Source organism: Nomia melanderi, chromosome 4 (genome assembly GCF_051020985.1).
Source record: "Nomia melanderi isolate GNS246 chromosome 4, iyNomMela1, whole genome shotgun sequence".
Lineage (NCBI taxonomy): Eukaryota > Metazoa > Arthropoda > Insecta > Hymenoptera > Halictidae > Nomia > Nomia melanderi.
Genome location: NC_135002.1, coordinates 12,854,603 through 12,866,678, shown reverse-complemented (window position 1 = coordinate 12,866,678; position 12,076 = coordinate 12,854,603). Strand labels below are relative to the sequence as shown.

Sequence of the window (12,076 nt, the reverse complement as noted above, 5' to 3'; positions counted from 1 at the left end):
CGTTACAAGATAAATAAAATGATGAAACAAGAAAATAAATAACTGAAGTTGCGTTTTCTGTTTAGGTGTAGCAAGATCAGCGAATCGAAAAGCTTCCACGACGCCCTCGACGAAGACCCGGCTATCATAGACGATTTCGATAGCTGTGAAGATAGCGATATAATAAGCGAAAGTATCACGCTCGAAACGGAAACGGAGAGACGGCACAGGCTAGATAGCTTTTATTCGGCGACCTCAGCGAGGTCAACTTACTTTAGTACAGCTTCAATTTCTAGTTATCATAGTGTCGTCGAGCCAGACAACGGGGAAGTGGGTAGGTTTCTAACTTTTCATCCAGTTAGAATCTCCATCCCGACAAATTGAAGTTCTCTTCCTATGAAGAAACCTATCTATCTTAGCTAACTTACTTTATAAAGCTTGTTTGCCAATCTTTTATACGGTGTGTTCCATAATGACACCACCCGATACGAATACTAGAACACGTGTCCTCATAATCAGTCGAAATACTCATATACAACATCTGTTGATTATCCATTAAATTGTTTATACAGTAGAGTTTATATAACAAGAAGAAAACGATATCGATGTATTCATCGTATCAAACAAATAAAAAAAAGTTAATAAATCATAAATTATAGTGTAATTAACTAATTATATTATAATTATATTTATATATGCGTGTATATTATAGTTATACTATAATAAGTAAATAAGAAGTTTATTAGGAGGTTTATTGATACTGTATATCTTGTTTAGAATTACACTAGAAGTTCAATTATGAAAGGTTTGAAGAATAAATAGAATAGAAATAGAAATGTAAAAATTCAATACAACACACAAATAATACAATAATTAAAAGAATAATTTTTATGTAAATAAGATGCAGAGAACAACATCAATCAAGTTATGTACGGTCCGTCGTCGAGGTTGCCTGCGTTAACTTCAGAAGTATCAAGTTCCTGGACGCAAGTTCAAGGTAAAAAATTGAATTCTTAATAAAGTGATTTTGTTTATAAACTCATCAAATACTTAGACGGAAATTTAAATATACGATTGTTGATACAATAGAGTGCAGTTAAATGTGTATAACTAACTACACAATAGTGAAGCAATTAAATACTAAAGGTATGGCAGTATAATACTACTTTTTTTACTAAAAGAAAGAAAAAGAAATAAAACAAAATTGATAAAATGGAGCATCTTTACTTGTTTTAAATGGTTTTCTTGTTTTATTTTATATTTAAGTTTGAAGTGGGAGAAATTGCTTGTTCTATTTGAAATACAGGATTATCACGAAAGAATTTCTAACAGACATTATAAAAACAGGAGATGTGCAATAGTTTATCTTTTCTTAAAGTATGTGTACTTGTATACGTAAGTATGTCTTGCACACTGTTACATATTCAACACCTTTATCCGTCCGCGATCTTATTATAGATACGGTATCATAGCTGCATTTGTTTCGTGCTAAGAACCCCGCAAAACGCCAAGGACATTGATACTAGCTTTGCTTACCATGACCCATATTAGGACATGAAATATACTCTTTTTGACATTGTAAAACTGTATCAGGAGAATTCAAATAAAGAGGAAGATACAAAAACAATTTAAAAAATTTAACAATGATCAATTAGTTTAAAATGTAATTTAATATTATCGCCCATTGGATATAAGTAAGTAGCAATTAAGAGTTGTTTGTATTATGTGTTTCAGGAGAGTTTGTTATGGTCCATGCGGCGTATCAGTCACACTTGGGTCAGGATTATTTCTTTGCACCTCGTGCCAAATTGGCGGATGGTATTATTTGGCTCATAATAGTTAAAGCCGGTATTACACGAGTCAATTTACTTCAGGTAAATAGTCTAGTTAAATACAATATTTCCGGCTCCGTAATTTATTTCCAACGCGACTGTTCTGTTAATCACGGAGAATTATACTACAGTTTAATAATAATGAATTGAACAATTTAAAAAATCATTTGATTATTAATATAGACTCTTTTAGCGTAGTATCTAAATAGAAGTAAAATGAATTGGAAGCAGAAACGTAGTTTGAATATTATATATTATAAAGGACGAGTATTGTAGTTTAGCTACTGTAAATAGTTTAACACTTTCACAGTCTATTAGGCAAAACTTTGCAAAAACATTATACAAGTGAGGTTTCTGAAAGATTACGGTATTGCTCCAAATTAACTATTTTATTTTCTTTATACTTCCCTTACTTATCAAATATCAATGGTGAAGTTGATAGCAATCAATCAACAGTGATATATAGACTGCAGATCTTACATAAAATTGAGTGATACACATACATAAGATCTATAGTCTCGTGATATTTCTTTGGTTTTGGTTAATATGTAATCACAAAATTGTCATATAGTATTATAAAAATGTAATCTGTTAACAGAATATCTTGATTTCAATGGACTGTGAAAGAGTTAAAGTAGAACTAAAGCAAATTTCTTATAATTGTAATTACACTTTCCTAAAAAGTACTTGTTATGCCTATTAGTTCCTGTTGGGTTTAAGTAGTGGTACCCATCTAACACGTTCTGGCATCGACATGATACCCGTAAAGGCATTTCGAATAGAACCAGAAGAAGACGTAAATGGTCACATAACTGTGGACGGAGAAAGAGTAGACTATGGACCTTTGCAAGCAGAGATATTTCCGTCTTTAGCGTCGGTAATGTCTCCCTGATATAAATGACAGTCAACTATTTAAGCAACTAGCAATGGAATCAAATGGTACAATCCTAGAACTTTAAGTTCAATTACATGGTAGTATGGTCCAGGCGACAATACTGTATTAATATATTAATATATAATACATTCGGGATTGGTACTTTAATCTAAAGTGACGATAGATGTATATTATAGACTGTCAATATAACATAAATCATTCCATACAATGTATTCAATGTATTTTTAATTTGATGGAATCAATGCAACATAGTTTGTATAAATTTAATGGTTATTTTATGGAATTTTAATATTTATATAATATTATCAATAGTGCTCGTTAACTAGTAAAAATTCTATTCCATTTGTTAGCTTAAGACATTCCTTTTGAACTATTTCACCTACGACGCACAATAGTTAAAATGTTGCCTAGGCTTTAAGCTAGTTATCAAGTGCTATTGTTAATCTTACACCACAAATATCAGCTTGCACATATTCTTCTTTATTAAATAACGAAAAGGGTCATTGGAACTTTGTCAAATTGGTAATTTCACATTTTTTATATTTTTGCGTGTTAGAGATATAGATTGTGTTATAGATTGTATTTCTAATATAATTGTATAATTAACACATCATGGCTTCCAATATTAGCACAGCACAAGGACGAAATATATGAGACAGAAGAATTCTATACAGAATTTACTCTGCGCAAATATACTGATTTTGTAGCTTAAATGCATTTTATGGACTAGAAAGGTATATTATTACCTGGTCCAATGTCAGCGATACAGTATTGATTTTACAGCAATAGTATAATGAAAAAGTCAGTCTGTCGGTACAAGTTAGAATTACTAGCTTCTTGTCTTATGCTCATATTTGAAGTATTTTTTTAGAATACCATTAACTACATTATCTGATGTAAAAACATATCACAATTATTAAAGTAGCATGGGTCATGTTGAAGGTGTCATACCCAATTATGAGCGCATAGATATTACGTAAACAATATTTGTAAATAAAATAATTATGAAACACAAGAGAACTATTTGATATTGTATTAGAAAAAATATTAAAATAATATATATTATGATAAGATAATTATAAAGTTATCTTATATTGTTATTGAATAGCACTTTGATATTGAGAAAAGGAGCATTTTCCTGTGTTCCCTATTTCATGAACATATAAACATAATTTGATAAATATTTTTGTTTAACGTGTACACACGTGCCAAGAGTTGTATAAGAATTAGTATATAATTAGTAACATGATTTTTTAATTATTTTTTTCATGCCAAATTTTATGTTTAGAGCTGTATTTCAAATGTAAATTTTCATTCTTAAATGATTATACTTTCAATAAATTATTCGTAAGTACTGTTACAATACCTTTTGTATTATACTAAACAAAATAATTTATGAATTATTACTATTTCCTTAAAACATAAACAGATAAAAATATTTTTTGTCTTATGAAGTACTGAAAAAATTATTAAATAACTTGATTTAGTATTCTCGGACAATCACAGAAGATGCGACTACTAAATCTGATTTCATAGATATAAAAAACCAAATTGGATTGTTAATAAGAAATATTGTAAATTTTATCTATGTATGAATTTATGTGATGTAAAGGTATTTAATTTACGGCATTGTAAAATAGAATTATTTAATTAAAAGAAAAATATTTAATAGTACACTTTTTTGGAATGTGCTATGTCGCTACTTGAGGTGAAACTTATTTATCGTCCTTAAAACTCAGGTGTGTGTGTATATATATATATATATAGATATATATACATATATATATGTACTTCTGTTATTCCGCATTTTTTAGCGGAAATAATCGTTGATGTTTTTGAGAATGATTTCTCCGTTAATGTTGACTTTAATAAAAGTTATTAAACAGAATAATAGCTATGAGTGATAATAAATTCAATAATTCATAGTGTAAATAAATTATTCCATAATTCCTAAAAAGTATCTGAAAATTATTCCGTTTCTGTTCAGTTATAAACGTAATGTAAAACTAGATAAGAAAGTCACGTTTTACTAACAGAAATTCGTCCGTTTGTATGTTCCAGTTACAATTAATCTGTATAATGAGTTTACTAAATACTTTCTTGTATAGTGGTACATGAAAAAATACTAAAGTTTCACTTATTGAAGTTTCTAAAGGTGTTTTACTTAAATATATACAGAATGAAGCATGAAAATGAGAATACCTACATGTTTTTACTATTTATGAATGCATAAGAAACCTGTTTAAGGTAAATTTGAACTATTTAAAGAGAAAAACAAATTTTTGTTTTGTCTTGTTGCAGAAAATAAGAAAATAAATTCATGGGTGTTACAAATATACGATTCTAATTAGCTTACCTTAAAATTGTCTTTTTATTTAACAAAATGTAAATATTGAACTATTCTCCTTTACATGTTCCACCCTGGGTATAAACCGTAAGAAAAATGTAATAGAATAAATATTTCAATTTACAATTTATTTATTATTAAGATACAGTACAAGAAAAGTAGTATAATTCTTTATTTCAAACACATTTTCTTTGTTTCAAACACAAGTTAGAGTAATAATTAAATCGTCTATCCTATAATGATTAGACTACAGATGTTTATATAGGTACTGATTTTTGTAAATTAATTTATACTCTACAAAATTCCTCATTTTATGAAGTGTTTGCTCATGTTTCAAATATTAAAACTCAATTGAGGTTTATGAAACATATTGTTATAGCAAGTTTTAGAAAGTTGTGGATGCCATAAATATATTGACATCTGTAATCTAATAATAACTTATGCACTATGGCATATGGTTATGTTAAATATATAGTAACAAGAAATTAAAGGAGATTTAAAAAATATCACAGTATATAAAATCAATGATACCTTTTGATACATTTACTTTGTAGCTTATAATGAAGATACATGTATGTACATATATTTGTGAGTTCCTATCAAAGAAGATACTTCATTTAAAGTTCTGTAAGTACTGCTAACAAAAAATTATTTATGTACAGAAAGTATAAAGTAATTACAGAAGTTATTTACATAACCCCGTTTATGTACGGAGAAACTGTTTATGAATATTAGCTGGTATAGCTTATATTTCTTATCTGTTATTAAAAGTATTGTGAACTTGAATCATATATTGATATAACAAAAATGTTATATTGTATCTAAAATTTTTCATTTGCAAACCTGTACTAAAAAAACTCTATCGCTCCAAATGTTAGACAGTTTACATTAATTTCTGTTGGATTGTTGATGTAAAAGTTTATTTTAATCATAATACAAATCTTCGATTAAATTGTTGGTAAAGTCTAACACATCACGTTCTTCATCTTGCCCGTACCTTTAATAATACACTATACAGCAGAAAACATGTTTGGTGAGGTAAATGTTTACAACTTCAATTTTATACTTTCAAATAGAACACTCGGACAAAAAAAATCTGTAACACTTAGTTATATTAAAAGTTATACAACTTTTTATATATTTATCTGACGTTCGCATCATGACTGCAATTAGAGTGAGAAATATGTATGTTGATACAATAATGATAATGTTTCAAACATAGAATAATTAATATGTCTGACAAAAGTTACATATGTAATAATGAACACTAGGTAATTAAAAAAGTAAATACATGAGTATGTAGGAATAAAAATAGATGAATATATGTGTATGCTATCTTGTTTACACACCGTTAACGTCTATGAAAATAAATGTGTAACACTTATCTCTTTTAGAAATATCTTCATACAATCACATTGACTGTATGAATATGAATTCAATAAATATAGTGTAAAACTCATATACTTTTTTATCAATTTTAATAAAAAGTGATGCTACAAAACAAACTGAAATACAAATGTCTAGCACAAAATCTCGTTTTATAAATATTTAAACACGAAAAAAATATTTTATAAAATTACGTTGAATCCTATAAATTCAATATAATTTGTATTTTTGTTAGCAAATACAAACTAACTTCAAATGCTGATTATATTGTACAATATAAAGATACTTATATAATTTTTTTGAAACTGTGTGAATTCAATTTTGTTATAAATACTTTAGTATCGAATTTATCCTTATCCTAAAATGGAAACCTTTTGTAACTCATAGGAGTGTTATGTTTAAAATATATATTTTCAAGACCAATTAAAACTCTTGAATTTAGCAATTTGAGCGTATAGTATTAACAGCAATGAAAAATCAATGAATTGTTTAGTAAAGAAAATGGTTTGATAATAGGTACAGAAAATGTTTTTCGTCATAATACTATGGATGATGAATAAGTCCACAGTTTCTCAATAATAAAATTAAATTTACATACTTCTGCATTCACAGTATTTCAATATGTCAATCCTAACACTTATAAAAGGGACTTAACTATAATTCTAACATCTCATAGATCAAAATTTTTATGCTGCTCAACTCGCGAATATAAATTAGAAGAGAACTTTCGAATAACTCAGTAAATATCTGAAAAAACAATTTCTTACTTTATAATAATGGAGTTACTCTTTGAGAGTGTAGTATATATGATGATCTCTTCTTTGATTCCGTGTTTTGTTTAATTTGTCAGTAAAACTGGCAATATGATAATTGAAAAAATTAACTTGTTATATTAAGAGCATCTAAATTAGCCAATAGATCTTTCACATCATCTTGAACTTGATTAGCTGTGTTAGATAAAGATAGACGTGAATAAAAAGTACTTAAGGCTTCTACTGTTTCATGAGAACTCTTCTGTTTTTGTAGATACGTTAATAACATATTAACTGTATCATGGATCTCTTGTTTTACTCTTTGCATATCCTCTTCCTTACAATTTTGAAATAATTTTAAATGCGACTGCGCTAATTGCAATGGATTATAACCATCCTTATTTCGTGATATAATTTTTGCTTCTGCTTTCAAAAGAAGTGTTACCACTGATATTTGATGAGCAAGAGAAGCTAAGTGTAATGGAGTGTTACCTACACAATCGCGTTGATTCGGATCTGCACCATACTCTAATAATAACTGTACCATTTCTGTATAGCCACTGTTGAAATAAAAACATATTATTATGTATATTGTATCAACACTTATCATAAATAAATAAAGAGAACATCATATTTTTCAAACATTACGAATGTGATGTTTCAAATACATCATAAAAATATTGAACAATTAACTTTGAAATAAAATAATTTATAATATATATGATTGTTGTGACATCAAATATGAAGAATAAAATATTTCAATTATTGTAATGCATTTGACTTACTATCCAGAAGCAACATGTAAAGCAGTTCGTCCTGTCCCGTCATGAATATTAGGTGAAACTCCAGTGCTTAATAATCTTTTCATCAAGGAGGTATTATTTGTAGCAGCTGCACTTCGCATTTTAGATTTCATTAGTTTACAATAAACATCTGAACCCTTATCAAAAGCATATGTGCCAGACATATGACGATTTCGTGATGCGCACAATGATTTAATTTTTCCATGACAATTAGATTCTTAAAAAGGAAAGAGAAATACATCAATAATATTAATACAGTTATTAATCAGATTAAGATTACATATAATTTAGAATTACATACTGTATTTTAATACATCTGAGTATTCTGATAATCTATCCGCAGGGTACAGGCATGGTAGCTGCAATTCTAAACCCTGTAACTATAAAAGTATAATAATGTATTAAATTATATACATACTAACACACATCTTCTATTGGGATATAATGTAATGTTTAATTTAATATAGAACTCATAAGACAGAGAAAACAGACTTTACAAATTTTTATGAAATTAACAAAATAAATTTCTGCATTGTATACTAATCTAATAGATTAAATAGTTGTTGTTAATAAAAGAAAATAGGACTATTACATTTAAATTTATTCATTTTTGCTAGTCAAAGAAATTAAGGGGGCATTACACTTTCTTGGTTTGGAAAAACTAACTTTTTAGAAAGTATCCTATGGGAAAGTATCATATTTTAATAATATTCTCTGAAGATTTTAAAGGAAAATTCGAAATACTTTCAAAGTTATAGACGATTATAGCAGCAAGTGTAAGGCAGGATAAATCGACCACACTGCATACCGGCTTACCTTCCGACCGTGTTAAATTAATTTATTAATTATTAATTAAATGAATTTAAGAAGAGAAAAAAGAATTTTTGAGAACGAGGCATATGAGTTGAAAAGAATTTTATATGAAGCAGGCATAGCTGATTGAACATAAATAGATTTTATATGTGAAAATTTGTTTGTCAAAACTCTGTAAGTGTTTTTCTCAAAACAATGTTTTTGTAATTGGCGTGCATGATAACTTAAAACCCATTTAATTCTCTAAATCAGTCTGAAATTTTAATATGTTCTTTTACACAACAATAGCCCCAGTATAGACTAGAATAAATAAGACTGATTAATTTTTTCCTCAAGTTTTAATGTTTCTTTTACAAAGAAAATGTTATTTTTGAAACCAATGGAGGTCCACTATTTTGTGAATTTTTGCTCGAACAAAACAATTGTAGTCTATACTGGGGCCAAAATGTAATGTCTCCTTAAGCAACTTTGTATACAATATTACCTACTTATCTTGTAGTTCTATTTTTTTTAAAGTTTAATAGTTCTGTTTAAGATAAAAATAAATGATGAAAATATTATATAAAGGTATAAAAGGATAAGGTATAAAAAATATCTAATAATGGTTTTAAAAACATAGAATAAAAGCATTTTTCTTACCCGATAATATAACTCAGATGCAGAAACACTCATCCTCCTTTTCTATGTTAAATGAAAACATGATAGTATTACAATTTTAACAATAATGTTTAATTATTCTTTAAATAATTAAATCTCTAAAGAATTTTTAAAAGTTTGGAAATAGTTATCTCTTGATAAGTTACAATTTCTTTATTAATATTATAAACTAATTTAAAGCAACGGATACTGTTAGTGATAATAAACAATAAAGATATATGTTTTAGAAAGAATATATTTAAAAAAATATACTTACACTGGGAGAGAATACAAGTGGTCTTACGCTACTCGTCGGCATCGAAATTTCATTAATTCTACCCTCTGTGTAGTTTTTAATCATAGGCAAAAATGAAATCGTCGATGGCAAACCAATTGGTTTTCCCACTTCTTCAATAAAAAAAATATCTGTTCCATTTTCATAGCTAGTTGCTGTCGTCGTCATGGTTGTTGTTGTTGTTGTCATAGTTGAGTTGATAGTACTAACTTGGTTCGACGATAGAGTTTCATGTTGTGCGATCGAACTATCGTTCGAATCGTTGCCCATTTCAACACCAGAATCCACGGATGTCATTATAAATTAAAATGTTCCACAACGTTACCGCAGCACAGCACTTCACTAACTGAATCTGCAGTGAACTACCACTGGATCACTGTGTCCATTTCTGACTAAGAGTTGGGAAACTATGAGTGTGAACACTGCTTACAGTTTGTACTCTTTTAATTCGTAACAAAAGCATGTAGCCCTCTGTGGACATTCTTTGTACTAACCTGATAAATATATTGTTATCTTTTACAATAGTAAGTAGATTATACTCTTCTAACTTATGAATAACTATATGATAGCTATTTACTTAATATATTAAATACATGGAAATTATTTCTTTGGTATATTTGGGAGTCCCACGACCCCTTTATCATATTCGTGTCACGCCCTGTCATATCAACTTAAACTGGTTTTGCATGGCAGCGCTGTAGCTCATATCATTTATAAGCGATAGGAATTAGAATCAAAAATATTGAAATTTTAAATGACGATCAGTACAGTATTGCTTATATACAAAATTCTTTATTCTTTACGAAAGAATCCAATAACTTAGAACAATGGTTAATAGAAGTTCAAACACAGTTGAAGAAAAAGGAGAATAATTTTAATACTGTTCACTTGTAATTATATAAGTGAATATTACACAATGTAGAACAATCAGATAAACGGTTACCAAGCATAGCAGTACTCTGACATTTGAATGAATTTAATCTATCAAAAGTAATAATCAAAATCGGGAAAACTGTGATCTCGCTCTTTATGATTAAAATCTTATGAAAGTCATAAATTGAATAAGAAGCTATTGTTTACCGATATAAAAAAAGAAGTAAAAATATATCATGTCCATATAACAGATTGTCTACGATATATGATGTACCGAATTAAGCTTCAACTGCACAATAAATTTCGGGAAATGTGTAAAATATACAGATGTCCATTCGAAGGAACGTAAATATTTTATCAACACGTTCAGTGCCACATATGGTACACTCCAATTTTTGTAAGAAAGTATTTTTAAAATAAAATTTAAAACAATATCAAAATATATAAAAATGACCAAAAACTTGAATATTACTTAATATTTTATTGAAAAAATCAATACAGTATATTGATTTTTTAATAGTATTATTGATATATTATTGATACTATTTATACACGCAAGATCTGAAAATAATATATATTTACTATAATGCTGATTTCTATCTTCTGTTTTCAAAACATCCGGGTAGTGGGATATTGTGATTGTGAAGGGTAAACTAAATAGTAGAGGATAAAGAATTTTGCATAAAATGATCTCTAGAATTTATTGAATTTTAATGTTTTTGTTCAAGAAAACGGTTGAGTTTCAACCCCTAGTTCCTTTGAGACTATTTTCCTCGTAGTGAGTAGAATACATTGCAATAAAAAATTGATCTTGAAATTCAAGGTCAAGGTCAATTTTGTACGGACTGTTTTTATCAAATTATCGCCGATCCAGAAGTGTAGAATCGCGCTACAGTGTTCTCTGCACATACTTTTTATATATTTTTCCGTTACGCTGATTCACAAAATGTTTAAAAAAATTCACAAACCTTCCCGAAAATATATGCAATAAAGCTTTTTTTATTCTTGATTCTATACTTTGCATGGTTTTTATTTTAAAAATTCCTGGAAATCATCTTATTTTTCAACCTCTAGAGTGGCGTTAGCCCTTAAACGAAAGAAAACGCAGAATTTTTAATCCGGTCATTTGACCGGTACGGTTAGTGTAAAGTACTTACAACGAACTTCATGAATAGCTTCGCTGGGGGCCCTACGAAAGTGTTACCTGCTTGCCCCAGGTATTACGTGCTGTTTACTTTGCGCGTTTCCGAGTTGCTAACAACGTTCCTCAGCAACAGCTTACGGGCGATACCTGCTTTTTATAGCCGGTTATAAAATCGGTCGGAGAACAGTTGTCGCTGTTCGAAGGTATCAGCAATAAATGACATTTGAGACTCACATAAAATCCTAATGTATGCTTTAATTTTTCCTTACTTTTGATAAAATTAATCCTTTATAATTTATATTTACTAAAAACCCAATTTTA

At 28.4% G+C, this 12,076-nt stretch overlaps 2 protein-coding genes and 1 long non-coding RNA gene across 8 annotated transcripts in view; 1 reads left to right on the top strand and 2 right to left on the bottom strand.

The window, feature by feature from the left end:
* The window catches only part of Sk2 (Sphingosine kinase 2), a 30,008-nt gene extending 27,055 nt beyond the window's left edge, over nucleotides 1-2,953 (top strand). For all 4 annotated transcript variants that reach the window (XM_031973345.2, XM_076366998.1, XM_076366996.1 and 1 more), the window contains exons 4-7: nucleotides 66-313; nucleotides 881-976; nucleotides 1,714-1,853; nucleotides 2,515-2,953. In XM_031973345.2, coding sequence (XP_031829205.1) covers nucleotides 66-313; nucleotides 881-976; nucleotides 1,714-1,853; nucleotides 2,515-2,703 — 673 coding nt within the window. In that variant the 3' untranslated portion in view covers nucleotides 2,704-2,953. The remainder of the gene's footprint in view (nucleotides 1-65; nucleotides 314-880; nucleotides 977-1,713; nucleotides 1,854-2,514) is intronic.
* Nucleotides 2,954-5,288: 2,335 nt separating this feature from the next.
* Nucleotides 5,289-10,169, bottom strand: LOC116425510 (uncharacterized). 3 transcript variants are annotated; one of them, XM_031973348.2, is made up of 5 exons: nucleotides 9,721-10,035; nucleotides 9,447-9,488; nucleotides 8,296-8,374; nucleotides 7,977-8,211; nucleotides 5,292-7,751 (listed from the first exon to the last, which is right to left on the bottom strand). In XM_031973348.2, exons 1-5 carry the CDS (start codon nucleotides 10,033-10,035, stop codon nucleotides 7,319-7,321), a joined length of 1,104 nt encoding a protein of 367 aa, XP_031829208.1. In that variant the 3' UTR covers nucleotides 5,292-7,318. The 3 variants fall into 3 exon arrangements, with proteins under 3 accessions (XP_031829209.1, XP_031829210.1, XP_031829208.1); XM_031973349.2 differs by lacking the exon at nucleotides 9,447-9,488 and having other exon boundaries at nucleotides 5,289-7,751; nucleotides 9,721-10,169; XM_031973350.2 differs by lacking the exon at nucleotides 9,447-9,488 and having other exon boundaries at nucleotides 5,290-7,751; nucleotides 8,296-8,368; nucleotides 9,721-10,169.
* LOC116425512 (uncharacterized) lies at nucleotides 10,032-11,784 on the bottom strand. Its single transcript, XR_004234696.2, has 3 exons — nucleotides 11,769-11,784; nucleotides 11,580-11,698; nucleotides 10,032-10,232 (listed from the first exon to the last, which is right to left on the bottom strand). It is a non-coding gene; the product is annotated as an uncharacterized LOC116425512 (long non-coding RNA).
* Between the last annotated feature and the right edge of the window lie 292 nt (nucleotides 11,785-12,076).